This window comes from Cyclopterus lumpus, chromosome 18, assembly GCF_009769545.1.
Source record: "Cyclopterus lumpus isolate fCycLum1 chromosome 18, fCycLum1.pri, whole genome shotgun sequence".
NCBI classification, from domain to species: domain Eukaryota; kingdom Metazoa; phylum Chordata; class Actinopteri; order Perciformes; family Cyclopteridae; genus Cyclopterus; species Cyclopterus lumpus.
Genome location: NC_046983.1, coordinates 7,714,661 through 7,732,357, shown reverse-complemented (window position 1 = coordinate 7,732,357; position 17,697 = coordinate 7,714,661). Strand labels below are relative to the sequence as shown.

General features: G+C 40.9%; 3 protein-coding genes across 4 annotated transcripts; 1 reads left to right on the top strand and 2 right to left on the bottom strand.

Moving 5' to 3' along the window:
• Positions 1 to 3,300: 3,300 nt before the first annotated feature.
• LOC117747988 (interferon-induced very large GTPase 1-like) lies at positions 3,301 to 7,284 on the bottom strand. The gene has a single exon (XM_034557548.1). It carries the CDS (start codon positions 5,547 to 5,549, stop codon positions 4,617 to 4,619), a length of 933 nt encoding a protein of 310 aa, XP_034413439.1. The 5' UTR covers positions 5,550 to 7,284; the 3' UTR covers positions 3,301 to 4,616.
• Positions 6,703 to 12,322, bottom strand: LOC117747987 (up-regulator of cell proliferation-like). The gene is given in 12 exon segments (XM_034557546.1): positions 6,703 to 6,770; positions 6,773 to 6,952; positions 6,955 to 7,029; positions 7,032 to 7,208; positions 7,211 to 7,246; positions 7,249 to 7,302; positions 7,305 to 9,281; positions 10,990 to 11,247; positions 11,513 to 11,578; positions 11,670 to 11,751; positions 11,883 to 11,960; positions 12,191 to 12,322. Coding segments are annotated over 11 exon segments (3,015 nt in total). The 5' UTR covers positions 11,925 to 11,960; positions 12,191 to 12,322.
• Positions 12,323 to 14,896: 2,574 nt separating this feature from the next.
• pop7 (POP7 homolog, ribonuclease P/MRP subunit) lies at positions 14,897 to 17,247 on the top strand. Of its 2 annotated transcripts, none has more exons than XM_034557817.1 (2): positions 14,897 to 15,051; positions 16,066 to 17,247. In XM_034557817.1, exon 2 carries the CDS (start codon positions 16,101 to 16,103, stop codon positions 16,572 to 16,574), a length of 474 nt encoding a protein of 157 aa, XP_034413708.1. In that variant the 5' UTR covers positions 14,897 to 15,051; positions 16,066 to 16,100; the 3' UTR covers positions 16,575 to 17,247. The 2 variants fall into 2 exon arrangements, with proteins under 2 accessions (XP_034413708.1, XP_034413709.1); XM_034557818.1 differs by lacking the exon at positions 14,897 to 15,051 and adding an exon at positions 15,061 to 15,300.
• Positions 17,248 to 17,697: the final 450 nt, after the last annotated feature.

Here is a 17,697-nt window from a genome sequence, read left to right as displayed (position 1 = left end):
CAATGCACGTTTCCCAAATCTAATCAAATCATATCGGCTCTGGATATTTTGTTTTTGTTATAGCTCACAGAACAGGAACATAAAAAAACCCTCTTCACCTCCCAACACCCATTTATAAAAAAAGAAAAGTTGATCAACTGTGAATATGCTCTTCCATTCATTCTCTCCTAAGTGGTGTTAATTAGACGAGTTTTCTCCAACCAGGTGATGCATCACGCCGACCGCAAGCCCAGCATCCCTCAGTAGCTACTTTTCCTTCAAGACTGTTTGGAGACAATTTCTTTTTAGGGTACGTGATGTACCAAATATGTTTTTGTAGCTTGCCTCTACAGAATTATTTTTGTATTTCAGCAAAGGTGAGAAGCAAAGCAGAGACAGGCAGCCTTTGCTCTTTTACGTACACCTTCCCCCCTGTCTGCACCCCTATTTCCAGCACATGCATATTCTGTTTGATGTGTGTGTGTGTGTGTGCGTGTGTGTGTGTGTGTGTGTGTGTGTGTGTGTGTGTGTGTGTGTGCGTGCGTGCGTGCGTGTGTGTGTGTGTGTGCGTGTGTGTGTGTGTGTGTGCATGATGTCTGAAGTACTTCACATGGGCATAGGTGGGCCCTAATTAGACTGCAGAGATAGAGAGGCAGACAGGCAGGATCACCCCCATGGTAAAAACTTAAAACTCCCCCCAACCCGCATCAACCTCACTCTACTCCCTCCCGTCACTGCACGAGCTTTGTATTCGAGGCCGATGACCACAAAACACCTGACTTCACTGTGTCAGCTGCGTTCCACAACAATTTCTGACCTCAGTTCAGCTCCGCTATTCTCCTCACATTCAACCAAGCGAGGGACATTTTTTGTGAGCTCATCAGTTGTAAATTAAACTCTAAGCACACCGAGGGGTAACCCGGGGGCCTTCGCGGCCCGCGGCGCACTGCTGTCAGTTGAAAAGAGGGCTCAGATCTCCCAAACAGGGTAAAAGCCACAACAGTTGACGACTGCTTTTTCCCATTCTGTATTTTTTCTTTCGGGGGAGGGTGTGCAGGCCTTCAGCTCGGCGATGCCCCCACTCCCCCTCACTGCGATTCTCTGCTACGTATTTTCAACATGGATCATGGGTAATGCTGTTGTTTGAGCCCACAGGAACACATGGTAGCCTACGTCCAGTATGGGTTAGTCACCGGTGCTGTCTTTGCTTGTGCTCTAGCTATAGCCTGTTTGTTTTCTATTTTATTACTGCCTCACAGGGGTGGCAGGGGGTGGGGGGACAGAAGGGAGAGAAATATACACGGCCGCTCCTGTCAGAGATTTTGTAAGCCCTCTGAAAGGGAAATGTGCACAATGTAAAACACAAAACGACTGATTTGGGCATTCTGCAGGTGGATGAATGCAGTGGGACCGATGACGGACAGTAGGGCGAGGAAAGGTGCACGCTGCGGAAAAAGAGACTTTGGGGAGCAGATTGGAAAAAAGACTTGCAGCCTTAAATGTAGAAATCAGATTAAAAGAGAGGACGAACTTGTCACTAGCAAATGCGGACATTCAAAGGCATGGCCATCTTCTACCCACAGTGTTTGCCAGGAGGAAACCTTGCGTATCTGTCCTACGGAGGATCAAACGTGTCCGATCAGACACATATGAACCCTTTTGTACTCACTCCTGTGGATAAGGAGGCAGTGAGGGGTCGTGAGGTAAACCTCAACACAACACAGCAACAATTAAACGCCACAGGTGAAAACAGAAACAGGTATTTAGTTTGGTCTGTTCTTTTTCCCTGTCTATTTTATAAGCTAACACTGGAGGGGCGCCATTGTGGCTGCAGTCTGCCCGCTCTGAGGAAACTGGATGTGTGAGGAGGAATACCAAACTGGGTGGCAGGACAGAGAGAGACCCAACATCTGGAAGAGGATCAAAACTGTACATTTTTAAGTGTAAGAATCAAACAGACAAAAATATTTGTAAATATTAAGTTCTTGTTAGTTTTCTTTTCTTTCTTTTTTGGTGAGTGGAATGAATGAATGCCGATTTTGTGAAAAAGACAACAGGTGCAGTTTGCAAAAGAAATTATAAAAAATGGCCGCTAGCTTGAGGATTCAATTTTATCGGTGAGACACAAAAATACCTGCCACTGATCATTTTTCATGCCGTTACAAAATGACTTTATTTACTTTGTCTCACATTGCTCCTAATCATGTGGGCATCCTGTAGCATCATGATTCCTCACCAGGAAAGTCCTGTAGCAGAAATACATCTTCACTGCAGAACCCACACAACCTAAAAGGGCCTAAAATGCTGTTGATAGTTTCCAATGAAAGATTATAATTTGATCGCTCTTTGTTTTGGGGTTCTAGTCAACTTCTCTTGTTTTTTTAAATTTTATTTTGAAAATATCTTGTACTCCAAGTATCCTGCTGATGAGAGGCTAAGAGCCCTGGCAAAAGTCATCTTAGACCGGCGTAGTGATGTCATGGTGTAGGGGCGTGGCCTGTGATTCATGGTTCAGGACTTCTAAACTGAGACACTAAACACAAAGTGCAGCCAACGAAATGCTCACTTCACATGTAGCGGTGTTTACACGTAGCTACTGAATCACAGACATGAGGGCTTTGATACCACACGATGCCTCATGGAGAAAAGAGATCACACAGGTGGTCTCTCTTTTCTTCCACACACTGTGTTGCATTGTGGGTACGGAGGTTATGTTGACCTTAGAGTGATGCGATGTAGCAGTGGAGAGCTTCATGCTCTAAACAGTTGAGGGATGGATGAAATGTGGAGGTATGGGGACGCACACTGAGCCTCGTCTGTGGGATGAAGTGACACAGACTCGCTGCAGCCCGGTGGTTCACACTGCCGGGGCCTCGGATTTCGTTTTATTCTTATTTCAACGTGCCCAGAAAACTGCAGTCAGCCAAGCAAACGGAAAACGGCTTCAAAGCGCAGAGATATTTAGAGATCTCGCGTCAGGTCAGTGGTGCACGGGGTTAACGCCACACAACGGCGAGGTCAGTGACACGCTCGCACCTACACAAATCTCCAGCTTGGTCTCGATTGCATCAAGTTGCACCTGTTGTCTTGTTTTTACGTTCTTTGTTGAATTCAGAAACCCAAGACTTGAGACAAAGAAAAATGTTAAATAATGGAATTTAAAAAAAAAGACGATTATATAAAAAAAAAATAAAGTATAGTAAAACTATATAAATAAATGCGGTGATGATATTTCTGTTTACTTTAGAAGTTATTATACACTGTATGCTGTGATTCTGATCTGGGAAACATTAAAGACATTCATAGCCAGTCTGACGATGTTGTCTCTTTATTGATAGTGAACAGAGGTAAGTATACATGTTAACAATAAGGAAATCATTATATTTTGAATTTGTTTATGTCAATGTGTGGAATCAGATATTTTAAAGGAAAAAGAATCACATATTTACTGCATTTGATTCAAACTCACTTGTTCATGTATGAATGTAAACAACACTGCATCATTTTTGTAAACTTAAAAATGTAAATATATACCATCAAATACTAATTAAAATAAAAAACAAAAGCATTTAGAGTTAAGAAGATGACAATATACTCAACTATTAAAAAAAGGTGTTTAAAAGAACGATATAAAGATAATGTTTTGCATAGATACTTTACGAAGATATTCTAGATTTAGAGTAAAAATAATGACAGATCACACACAAGTTAATTAAAACAATGTGAACAATACCACATATAGACTGAATGATTCAAAATTCTAAATCTGGAATTTGATACTTTGCAGAAACAAAAAACACATATTTGGAGTAGAAGAGACAACATGAACCTAAATAGGTAGATATTGAAATAAAAACGACGATTAAAAAAGTTGACTAATAAACACAACATATTATACTCAATTAGATAAGATCACAACTTGCACGTTGACGTTCAGTACAAATGATAGTTTCAAAGATTGGCATTGTAAATGTTTTTGCATCTTTTACTTCACAGAAACAATTGTAAGATTCAAAGACTCTGACTACAGTTGTACATCATAACTGAATTCCTTTTAAAAATAAAATGTAAAAAAGAATCTGAACATTTGAGATTGGAAACGTCACAGAAAAAAAAAACCTTAATGAAAGATATGACATTCAATTCACAGTGTACATTTTTCAATAACAATATAATGAAAATCATCTTCCACAAAAACATGTGCCCGTAACATGTACATTGAAAACAATATTATATATGGAGGGTGGAGGATGAGTTCAGGAGTCTCACAGCCAGAGGAAAGAAGCTGTTCTGAAGTCTGGTGGCTCTGCAGCTGATTCTTCTGCATCTCTTTCCAGAAGGAAGCAGGAAAGACAGGCTGGGGAGGGTTTTGTCTTTTAATATCTCTTTAGCTCTGCCAGGCTCCTCCTCTCACCAATATCACTGATGCTCAGTAGATGTGCCAATGATGTTCTGGGTATTTAATCACCTGCTGTAGAGCATATCACTAGATATGTACATATCATTAAATATGATATGCTATGTAGCTCCGGTCCTGTACCGTGCACATCCAAGGCCAGTTTGTAATGTTTGCAGTCAGGAGGCTTTCTATTGCTCCTCTGTGAAAGCACCTCTGTAACCACAAAGCATGGAGTCTCTCACTTGATGGCGAAAGACTCTTTGAGGCTTTCCTCTGCTTGCTGAGGTGTAATCATGTTCCACATTAAAGGAATATCAGCACGCTTTGCTTTGAATGCTTTGGCAAACTTCTTGTTGAATTTGACCAGTACATATTTCCAGTAGTCTGATGCCTGAAGGCTTCCATCTGGTGGGATTTTCCAGTCAGGGAAAATTTCTTTGTAATGCTTGTAGTGGTGACTTTCCCAGTTTGTAGCATCACATCGAAAAGTTCTGTCTGGTGTGATCACAAGAGAGGAGCATATTTCAGTGACAAGTTTTTGTGAGAGAGAACATCTGTATCTACCCAGAGCCTGGGGCCGATGTACTGAAGCAAAGTGCTCGCTATGTGCTTTTCCTCCTGCCTCACAAGGCGTTGCGCAGAATGGACACTGTTTACCACATCCGATCAGTTTGTTGAAAAGCGCGTTCTGAGGATGGACATTTAGTTTTATTAGTTTCATTTGGATGTTTGTTTCTTTAAACTTCTTTTGAAGGACTTGTGCCATGTCCTTCACACACTCAGTCAGCCAGTGAGCAAACTGTTCCTGGTCGGCATTGTTCAGGATCATGAAAGCCCCAAGAGCATCCTGGGAAATGACCAGTTTATCACCAAGTTCCTGACAGACATTTTTAATGAATGACTTCAAGTTGCCACTCTTTTCTGTTTTAGCTTTGTTGACCGCATCATTGATGCTCCTGATACTTGACTGAACATGTCGATCCTCAAACTCAAACGTCAAAGACCCTTTTGAGAAGCGTTCCACTATTTGGTTGAGTATCCAGTCCTTTACATACTCTTCATAGGTGCATATGTAGCTCTGATAGTGTTCAAAGTCATCCTTTCTAAGCAAATCCAGTAAAACTGAATACTGGAAGAACATTCGTGTGCTGAACTGCTCACTTGTCAGCATTTCACCAATGATATCAGGACCCAAGGAACGGTTGACAAAGTCTTCGACTGCGGCTTCAAGCAACGATCCGTGAATTCTTCTGCCTTCTTTTGGCACTGGTCTCGGTCATTGAAGACATCTTTAAAGTCAGTACGAAACTTTTCCTTGTTTTGGATTCAGACATCTGGAGGGATCATTGGCATGTATGAATCCTCATGCATTTTCTGAAACTGTCTGGCTGCAATGCCACAGATGTGCTGTTTCAGAGAAACTTCAAACTCAGTGTCTATCTTAACATCCTGATTTGCAACCTGGCGTCGATAATGTGTAGGAGCTCTTGGATGTAAGTGTCATGGTAATTGTTTTCATTTCCATTCTTTCAGTCACCAACTGTGTGCAATTTGCAATGATACAGTCAGCTAGGTTTTGTAAAACCATTATGTGATCTTCAATGTTGAAGAACTGCGGAATGTGTGTTTAACTGTTTGTAAAACCGTCCACTGTATATTTGAATGGCACCAGTCCACCACTCTTTCAGCCTTTTTTTATGTAATAATTCCCATGCATGACCCCCCTTGCGTAATAGATTTTCTCTCAGGCAGTGGGACACAAAAGTGATGACATTTGTGGTCCTTTGTTTTGAAAAGGAGAGTTCATCTGCTGTTTTTTTTCCACATCTTATCAAATTCTATGTCAAGCTCTTTGTCTGCCATCTTTACCTTTTGTTCCCGACATTTGTCTATCAATGCACACACTCTCCCCTCCAAATCTTTGTGTGGTTCTCCTTAATTCTATCAAGTTCTGTCATCCCCATGTCTGATGTCAGCTGCTGCTGTGAGCTGATTAAACACGGAGCTCTCCATTTCTCGTCGAAGACTCTTTGCACTGCTTGCAAAGTCCTCTTTGTATCCTTCAACAAGAGAGACATGACCCTCTATTTGCTTGAAGTACTGTGCCACATTTCCAAGAAGCTTCATCTCCCATTCAGACAGCACTGTGCAAGCTTCACTTTTTCAACCGAGGGAACACATTCTGACATGTCAGATATCTCAGATTTACCAGCAACTGTACCAAAGTTGTAAATCCTTGTTTCTGCATTTGTAACCCACATGTACATGAATTGTCTGAATTCCCATTCCCATTTGTTGAATTCGTGCACAGCTTCATGTATGCATCAGCCACCAGGCTGTTTTCTGAAGCTGAAGATGAAGTTTTCATGCTTAACTGCATTAAAGACTTTTCCATCCACTCTGTAAACTCCAAGATATCATTAGCAGATGATTCACAGCTTCCCAAAATATGGATTATGTTCTTCTTCAGCTCATACACAGCTTCGCTGTACCCTGCATTGACCGGTTGCCATTGGTGGTTTCCATTCCAGAGTCCAGGAATGTAGCAGTTCCCGGTGTCTGGACTGTACTCCTCACATCAGTGAAGCTCTTGTTCTCTCTTTCCTTTCCATTTTGGCTGCTGCCCTGGGTCATCTCGTTTAACTGTTGCTATGAGCAGTTTTCCTGTCTCGTAAGTTCTTCTCATGGGCGGAGAACATCGGACACATTCTGGTGACGAACTGACATTTGGGCTTTTTGCCCACCTCTTTCATCATGAGGAAAGCATGCACGACTATTTGTAGGATGTCTTTCATTTCGGTTGAATTCTCCATTGCAACATTGATGATGGGACATCACTCAGCCCCACAACAAGTGTTGCAAGCTCTTGTCGTGCTCGTGGCTATTGTCCAGTTGTGAAAGCTCTGGTGACTTCAAGCCCTCGTGTCAATGATCACCATGAAGTCACAGTTGAGTTCTTTTTTGACATCTTCATTGATTCTGATGAGCAGCATAAAGGCCCCTCGAGTGCATCGACCACTGCTGACTGCAAACTGCACTCCAAACATAGTGTTGAGGAGAGTGGACTTCCCTGTGCTCTGAACTCCAAGAACTGTGACGACCAGTATCTTGTTCTTAGGAGACATCAAGTCACTGAGCTGAGAAAGAACGTCACTGACCCATCTGAGAGGTATGTTGGATGCTTCTCCATCTACAAGCTCAAGGGGAAAGCCATCAAGTAACAATTGTGCACATAGTTTGGGCAGATGCTGTAATTGTTCACGTGATGGGTCTCTTTCTGGAAGGGAAAGTGAAGCTTCGTAGATCTGACCCATTTCACGGAAGAAGTGTTCAATCCCCAATGAGCTGTTGGTAAGTTGTCTGTCAATGTCTTTGATTTCTTCTTTGTTTTCAGGATCTTTGCATTTTTCTTTGTACTGCTCCCTGAGATCAGACAATTTCTCTCGAGACACGTTATCGAGGTTCATTCGCATCCATTTCAGGAAATAGCATCTCTCTATCTCTGGGCTTGATATTGCATTGATGAAACATGTCATTGCATTTGAAATGTCATGAGAGTTTTGTTCTTTCCGAAGTTGTGTTTTCTGTATCTGAAGATCACTTTTGTAGTCTTCTATATTCTTAGATCCGACATTTCGAAGCCGAAATTCTTCCTTCTCTAAGCGAGTCAGTTCCTTCCATATTTGGCCTTGCAAGGGCAGCTGAGCTTCTTTGTATTGAAGGATATCTTGAATATCAGCCGTGATGGCATTTGCATTTTTCTTGGCAGTCTGGCACTCTGAAGACTCTTCATCAACCCAGATTCCCAGTTCGTGGGCAATGTCAGCCATCTGCTCAATTCTCATCTTCATTTTTGAGTTCTCAACTACCTTGCTGACTGTTTTCCGCAATGTTTTAACAAAGTCTGCATCATTCATTTGTTTAGTCTTCAAAAGGATGTTGCTGTTAGTCAAACTCAACTTAGTTGCTACCTTTTGTAGAGCATCTATACCAAAGTGATTGCTTTGAAGGTTCCCAACCAAAAAGATCTGTGCCTTGTGGTGTTTGTTGGTGAGCAGGTCGCACTCAGAGTCCAAAGTGTCAAAGAACACAAAAACTGCTGCAGATGTCTGACACAAAAAGGAAAATTGTGTTTCAAATGAAGCAATGTCCCCACGAAGGTTAGCTACAGCTACTGGCTCACTGAAGACATCCATGTTTTTGTTGCCACAAGGAAGGTACCAAGAGATTTCAACGAGTCCATTGGATATTCTCCTTGGACTGTCACCACACTCCATATCATGATGAACAAAGGTATCGTGATACTGCTGAGAATTGCTCAGAAGCTTATTGAGGATCTCTGACTTGGACAAGGAGCACTCACCCAGTCTCACAAAAGATATCATTGGAAGTTCAGAGAGAACGATTCTGTCTTCAATAAAGCCCTTGGATTCGGTAAGGGACTGAGGTCTGTACTTTTTTACAATGTCTCTCATGGCCCAAAGCATGAGTGTGCACTGCTTTGTGTCACAGTTAGGAAGCAACAGAGGAACTGAAAACTGACACATAGACATCTTGAGTGACAGTTCCTGCCGTACAAAACCATCCGAGCACAGAAAGAGGGCAGTGATTATGTCAAGGGGGTTTAGCCTGTCACCTGAATTTGTACCTTTAACTAGATTATCAAGATTTAACAGCGGATCATTACAGCTTGACTCACATGCAGATGTACATTTCACATTCCTAGCTGTCACATTAACCATCATCAGTTTCTGTAGGAAGTACCATGGAAGATCTGAGTTACACTTGGCAAGTTCATCATTGATGGTCTTCTTGTCAATCTGAAGTATTGTGCTGAGGGATAGCTTCTTTTTGAGGCGGTGCTCCAACCCCAGATCCTCCAATAAGCTCTCTAGATGTGTCTCTGAAGAAATGAAATCAATGAATAGTAAACCCATTATTGGTTAGTTCAACATTCTTAAGCATGGCTCAAAGTTGTAACATTTAAATTTATTTTAATGTAACACAGTTTTAAAAAGGTACACCTACTTAAAATTAGAGCCTATTTTGTTTTTGGGCAGGCAGTGAGTAATCTGTCTGTCCAATTATTGGGTCTCAATCAAGAATACTTCCGCAGCACTAGAAAGTGAAACCTCATGTTTTAGCAACATTCTGACATTTTGTCCAGTTGTGCTATGAGCCTAAAATTTCGATTTTTTTAACAAGAGATAGCAAAATCTAATGGGCAGCCTGCCATGGATTTGTTAGCTAAATAACTTGAAAGAGATGTATTAAAGACATTCTGTTTTTCAATTTCATTTCATTTTAATCAATTCATAAATCAAAGGGGGAAATATTGATCAAATGTTCTTATCTATTTGTGTACCAGAACTGGTATTGACAAAAACTGAAATAATTAATCTTTTGAACCCAATCTTTTGCAAGTTTGATTCGTACTGCATTTACATTGGTATGTGTTGCCTCCAGGTTTTTCAAATGTCGGGCAAGGGAGGGGAGGTTGCTGTTTTTCTAAAATGCACTCTCATTTAACAAAGCAACAGCTGAGAAGACCCAGCCCAATGAGGAGGAGCAGACACTCTTCCTCCAGCACCACCAGGTGAGGTCTGCTCTGAAGAGGATCGACATCACCAAGGCAGCAGGACCAGACACAGTGTTGGGCCGCACACTGAAGACCTATGCCGACCAGCTGGCAGGGGTGTTCACTAACATCTTCAACCTCTCCCTGCAACAAGCTGCAGTCCCCACCTGCCTTAAAGCCACCACCATTGTCCCTGTCCCAAAAAAGACTGCAGTCACCTGCTTCAACGACTACCGCCCAGTCGCCCTGACCCCAGCATTGGCTGAGTGGTGTTCGGACAACAATCTGGTCCTGAACACCACCAAGACCAAGGGTGGACAGCATCGAATTCCAGGGACTCCACATTACTAAAGACCTCACTTGGTCCCTGAACACATCACACCTGGTGAAGAAAGCCCAGCAGCATCTTTGTGTCTGATCATAAAACGGTTTCATTCCCTTCAGCTGTCCGCCGTCGGGTTTTTAACTTTTTACCACTGCTGCTAACTGCCTTTAATCCTCATTTTAATTTAGTGGAGTTGGTCTCCCTTTTTAATCCCACCTGTCAGACTTCCCTGGACTCTGTTGCCCCCCTGAAGACAAAAAGGTCAAATAGAACACCCTAGCCGTGGCTAAAAAAGGCCATCCAAGATTTAAAGAGAGACTGTAGGATAAAGAAATTAAAATGGAAAAAAATCAAGTGTACATGTATTTTATGAGATTTGGAAAGATGCAATGAGGACTTCTTTCTTCTCAAAATTAATTATAGCAAACCACTCTAATCCCAGAATTGTATTTAAGATAATTGACTCGGTGGTGTCAAAAGACAGGGTTTCCATGAGGGCTGTCACAACACCATATTCTCACTACGCTATTATCATGAATCTGATTCTCTATAAATAGTTATGAGATAGAGATGCTGGTATCTTATTCATTCCTTTTTTTCTTTTCTTTTGGAAACCTCTACAGAGTTCTGGTAAAAATGTGTATATTGCCCCTAAGTCTGCGACATTATTTTGAAAATTCAATGCAATAATGATTTTATTTGACTTACTTGTTTGGGCAGATGTCACAGCCGGCTTGCTTATTCTTCCATTCCTAAGTTGTGTAGACACCAGAAGAGAGTAGCACACCCCGGGCTTCAGGTTGCTGAGAGTCAGCTTGTTTGTGTCTGTTGACTCTTGCACAATGTCTCCTTCATGGCAACAAGTGACAATGTAACTCTCCACTTCACCAGCAGGGGTGTCCCAACACAGGGACAGTGACTCACTACTGACCTGAGAGACCACAATCTGCACAGGAGGGTTGGGCTCTGTGGGAACAATGCAATGGTTTCACTTATAGCTGGAAATGCAAGCTCTCATTGTTTGTCTATAATTTAAAGTTCTGTTTGACTGCCAAACACAAGATGTGTTGGTAAAAAACAGACCCATATATCATCATGCCACTTCATTTGTCTGAAATGTATCTTTACAACATATATTGAGAGCAAGCCCAAAAACCATGCAGACAATACTTTACTACATGTTCTTTTTTAATTATCATAATTGTTTTATTTACATATTTTTCAGATTTACCTGTGACAGATTGCGAAGCTTTGCTTTTAGCTTTGAGAACTGCTACTTCTCCTGGAGGAGGAACATCTGTCATAAGAGAAGAGCAGCATATCTCAGCTTATCCACAATGCATGTATTTAGTCATAAAATTGGATCAGTTATTGACGGTCACACTTACAGTCAGACTGTGATGCTGGTGGAGTTTTCTCTCCTTCCTCACGGTATAGCTCAAGGTAGGAATCCGGCAGATCATAGAACTCCTTGGTAAGAAATGTGTAGTTTAAAGTGTAATGAATAAATGCATAATTCCATTCACACTAGCTTGAAGGATAACACATATTTGGATGGTAATTGTTATTTTAATTAAGAGTTGTGCAAACCAGCTGTTTACCTCCTCATCCGAGTTATCCATATTGGGAACACTCTCCGCCATCCCACACTTGGTCCAGATTATTCAAACAGCTTCTCACTGAAAGTAATAGAAGACAAGTCTGTAACTCTGTCACTGACAATAACTAAATATATTACAACTAAATCACAGCTAAGTATAATCTGCAACCTGATAAACTCGAATATAGACTAAAAACCTAAACAAAAATACTGTAATCAATTCACACTATGAGACATGCTGAATCATGTTTGCGCTATTTCTGGTTTTAAGAGGGGAAAATAATCGCTTGCAGATAAATTATTGCCTACCTTTGAAGATTATCCATGGTAAAAAGTGTGTCCGTTCTATAATCGAGGATTTTTTTCTACTCTAGCCGATATGCAATATAAATTAAGTATTAGTCCAGAGGATAACACTCTGCAATGCAATAACCTGTTGTAGGCATCTCCTTTTATTCTGCCTTGTGAAGTCACTGTTTCGTTTAGCAGAAAGTGATTATCTGGTTTCCAGGAAAGTGAAACCTGTTGTCTTGTCTCCTCCCTCTGCTAAAGTGAGAGCTGCATCAGGTAGTACTGGCAACAGCCCTCAGAGAGGCAGAGTTATAGATAAACATCAAAGAAAAAGTTTGGAAATTTGTGTTTGATTATGTCTCTGTTGTAACAATGCTTCTTGGCAATACATTGCAAACCTTTGGAAAGCCTTTTAAATGGTGCCCCATTTGTAAGTAACATGTGGGTTGCGCCCATGAAAGATTTGCCAAATCTTCTCTGCCAATGCCAAACAGCTTATTCTGCTATTGCCTCTTGTTTGGATGATTGAAGTATATCAGTAACAAGGAAGAAACAAGATATATTGACAATGTATTTGTAACAGGTTCGAGTCTCGGGCAGGCACCAAAGAGGCAACACACACACACACAATTGTGAGGGTAGTAACCGTTTTTATTGATTTGTCACGCTTCTAGTAGCGACCGATCCGGGCCTCCGCTACTCGCTCTCTCCTCTCCAGCTACTCCTGTTCTTATATGGAACACAGAATATAATTGATCCCAGGTGAGGCTCATTTACACATCATGACACTGTTCCCTGAACCACACCCCCGCTCCACCCACTCTGCAGCTGAGCCTAGCCACACCCCGCTGCCACAGTATTCATTTAACAAAGTGTCAGAAAACCTGTAGGCCATACGGAAACAGAGCAGTGGGCTGCCTCAAATTTGAAGAAGATAGGACAACGTATGACTATTCTACAGTGTTTCTTTCATGGAAAGATCCAGCTCCAAAAAGGACATTTGAAGCACCTTATAGTCCACTTATAGTCAACGTTATATTTTGTATTGTTATTACACACTTGTGCAAATTGGTATATGTTTGTGGTAATAAAATCAATTGGAACAGTAAATGTGTGGTATCTGTAAGTAGCAGACTGGCTGTGCGAATAAAAAATGTGACCAATGGTTACTTAGTAAAATTATGGCAACAAAGGCTCCTTTAATATGATTAATAAAAAGTATTGAATATAGATTAATACAATCTAAGATGACCTTTTTTGTTTATCTTTACAATTCAGTAATTCAAGAGGCACATAGAGGATTACATTTTGCTGAATGAAAGAATACCACATAAAGGTTATCATTGAAATAACACTGTAATAATGAAATTAAAGAATGAGAAATAACACCATGTGAGATTCAAAATTAATCGTAGCTCAATAAAATGGAAATATAGCAATAGTAACTCAACAAGTAATTAAGTTAAATTAATTGAGTCTTTTCAATTTGATGTATAAATGCATTAATAATCTCTTCAAGGAGTTGATTAGAGAGACAGGTTTGGGTGAGCTGTATCTCTGAGTTTATGGTTTAACGATACCTTATGTTTTTGTTAGGAATTCGTTTAGTGTGCTGTCACTTGTTGCTTCTTGTAGGACATGATTTTCCATCGGATTACACTTACTTAGTTATAGAGAGTTGTTTCATGTCCATAAAGAATAGCCACTTTCTCCTTAAAATATGTCAACTCTTGGTCTTTGAGCAATTAAATATTTAAGCGCCATCTTGAGGCTTGTTTATGGAATTGCTTACTGGAGATGTAAGGAGATGGTAGCATCACTTATTACAACTGAGAGAATTGAAGAATCTGTAATGCATTTGTATGATTGATTTACCAGTGAGAAAGATTTATCTAACTGCACTGCAACTTTTATTCTATGTCTTGCTTTTTAATTGCTTTTAATGTTGTTTTTAAATATTGTTTTCCTTTGCATTATGTTTTGATGCTTTTAATGGTTTTATGTGAAGCACTTTGAATTGCCCTGTTGTTGAAATATGCTATACAAATAAACTTGCCTTGCTGTTAAATATTTAGTATTTAGAACTGTTTTCACTCCATATAATGTCTTTTGATTGATGGATTACCATTTCCTGCTTCCTGTTCCTCACCAGTATATTGCTGGGTTGAGAACTTTGTCGAAATAACTCCCAATGATAATAATCTGTGACATTATCTAAGGATGTGAAGATATGCTATGGCCAGATTAATATTGTTAATTGATGTATACAAAGGATCGGCTGTCTATGTTAGCAATGGAGATATCAGTTTATCTGATTTTCTTGTGAATCAAACACCTCTCTTTATTGAATAATACCCAGAGAACAGAAAATTATTAAATATTGTACTCCTTTTAGATATATGTTATTGCCCATTTTATTATTGTTGTTGTCTATTTTTGTTTCAAATATATGATATGTGTTTATGGGTTATATTTTATATGCGCATGTAGCAACGGGCTACGGTTGCATTGCAGTGTGTGAAAGTGTACCGATGATGGAAGTGGGAATAAAACCCCAGGTGTGTGAAAGACTCCGTGCCTCACTCTTTCCCTTGATAAGGCGTGTTTTTGAGCTACGTCAACTCTATTGCTACAAATCCCTCTTTAAGAGATGACAGAAAGTTTTAATGGGATTATTATTTTTTTAATTATTATTCTGAAAACCCCGTCTGATTTTGGACGAGAGGCAGTGTACTTCCGGTGCACGCAGAAAACAAAACGTCCAGCACGAGTTGCCAAAAAAGCGAATGCTGCGGTTTCGGAAATGCGCGTGACGCAAGCGACGGGACTGTAGCGATGCTGTAAAGCGACCCTTCCTCACTCGAGACCGTCTTCTGAAGGTGCGTGTGCTCGACTGTCGTAAAGCGAGCTAGCTTAGCTTGTTAGCTAGCTTGTAACATGCCCCAAAGTCACGGAGCGTCATTTACATTTGTTTTTTACTGCGGGCAAATGTTTTACCACGAAGGGAACACGAGATATCTGTGAGACCAACCGATATACACGTTTAACAAAAACACCGTTTTAATGTCTTCTCTTTAGGTTTTGCGTGGGGAACGCTCCGTGACCGGATGTTTAAAAACTGGGCTCATGTGGGTGATTGATAAGTGTCCTTTCTGTTTCTAAGGCGATAGTAATGATCTCCTTCTCGTATTAAGATGCCACTTGCTGCTAATGTTCTCCACATTACCATTCATTAATTCCATAAGCAGTGTATTGGTCTAGTAGTACGGTATTTATATAGTACCATTGTTATTTATACTAGTATTCTTTTTTAGTAGTCCTATATGGATGTAAATTACTATAATCAATGAATTGGCTTATTTTCTCGATTTAATCCTTTGGTCTTAACATTTTTCTAAATGTATAAAACAAAACGACAAATTAAATCCCCATTTCCTAAAGCCCAGGGTGAAGCCACCAAACAAACGTGTTGTGTTGTCCAACCACCAGCGCAAACCCCAAAGATGAACCAGTTGTCGTCTAAGAAGTCGGAATTAGGGAACGTTTGGCATTTTTATTGAGCCACATTTGTGTGAATCTATTAATTGAACTTCTGTTGCATTTTTTTATAGTAATATCAGTAGAATTACTGCAGGATTTAGAGCTGCAAACTATTACATGATTTAGAGCTCAGTTTTAAGGTGTGTTTGGGATTTGGACTGGTTGCAGAAACACATTTTCAACCGCGTTTGGAAATCGTGATGGGAATGAGTTCATATTTACTTATTTACTATTGCCCCTATTCAGCAGATGAAGAGATAATGTGGCTACCCAAAATCCGATACCTGTTTGTTCGCTGGAAGGTATCATGATCCCATTTCATTAACTGCTGCCTAATGGCTTTATTTTCTCAGCTTGCTCGTTTGGCCCCAGCTGCTACCTAAAGCACATGCTTACACTGAAAAACATGACGGAGCCACGCAGCCCAGGAATGTCCTCCATGCCTCAGACAGCACCAGTGCACACAGAGTCCACCTCTCCGGCTGTAGAGATGGACCCAGTGGAGTACACCCTGAGGAAGCGCCTCCCCCGGAAACTCCCGAAGAGACGGAACGACGTCTACGTCAACATGAAGACAGATTTCCGCGCTCAGCTAGCACGCTGTCAGAAGCTGCTGGAAGGTGGGGGTCACAGGGAGATCTGTGTCCACGGCCTGGGCCTGGCCATCAACAGGGCTATCAACATTGCCCTTCAACTGCAGGCCAGCAGCCAGGGGGCGCTGCAGCTGGCAGCCAACACCTCCACCGTGGAGCTCGTGGACGACCTGGAGCCTGAAGATCCGGATGAGGCCGGGGAGCCAATGACGCGCACGCGCAACAACTCGGCCATTCACATCAAGGTTTTCTACCCCGACCCTCAGTGAGCTGAATAGAGGCGTGTCAGGCAGAGGCTCTCCGGGAGTCTTCAAGTCCTATTAATTCCCTTGTGAACACAACATTGTTGCGTGCATGCGTGTGTGTTCAGACCAATGAAGACAGCAGCAGAGGACTGCAGAATGGACAATGTGTTGGCTGAACGTTATTCATTAAACTGTGTTGGAATACTCCAATTGGGACAACCTCAGTTGACCAAATATATTGAGCTTGTTTGTCTTGGGTTGTGTCACTTGCAAATGGTTCCTGTTGTACCTTTTTCTTTTTTACATTGCATGTCTCGAAGCAGCAGAGGCGTTTGCCAGGTGAAACCTCAGTATAGTTTAAATACTTGTAGACATGGCTGTGCCAGATGTGAACGTACAAGTGTCTTTCATTTTGAGGCCCGACTCAAAAGTGTTCAAGTGTTTACAGTTTCATATCTGTATGTTTTCAAATATACAAACAATTAGAATAACTGAAGAATACTAAAGTTTATTTATAAGTGTTGTAGTAGTAAATGTCCACTAGATGTCAGCACGCTAAATCTATTACAGTTTGGTTTCAGAACGTTGGAACTGCTGGTGGTGGTCATGTTCAAAATTAATATGTAATGGACCTGTTTTTAGGAAGACAGCGTATTTGATTTCTTTACGAAAGAATAAATTGTATAAATATATAAAATGTGCTGGAATGTATCCTCGACTCTCACATCTTCAACTCCACTGACCGGAGCAAGAGAGATAATGAATGAAGTGGACAGACTTCCCGTTGTCGTGTTTCCATCCATCCTTTATCCAAGAATAATATTTTGTATTTAAATATCAAATAACACAGTGACAACACAACAAATAACAGGAAGGACAACATGTACAAACATCCTTAAAAACATCTTGTACTCGCACAACAAGATTAAAAAAATACGGGAAAAAACAAGGAAGAACACTTAACCGGAGTTGCGCATCAGTTGTATAGAAAGCCTTCGAGTTCCCATGACTAACTAATTGCCTGCCTGCTCTTTAAGGAACAAGTAAAAGGAGGCAAGAAGCCGTTTTAACGTCAGAAAATGGAAAACAATTTGCAATTACAGCCTCGCAGGATGTTAATTGTAAAAGGCAAGCAACCTTTTTCCGG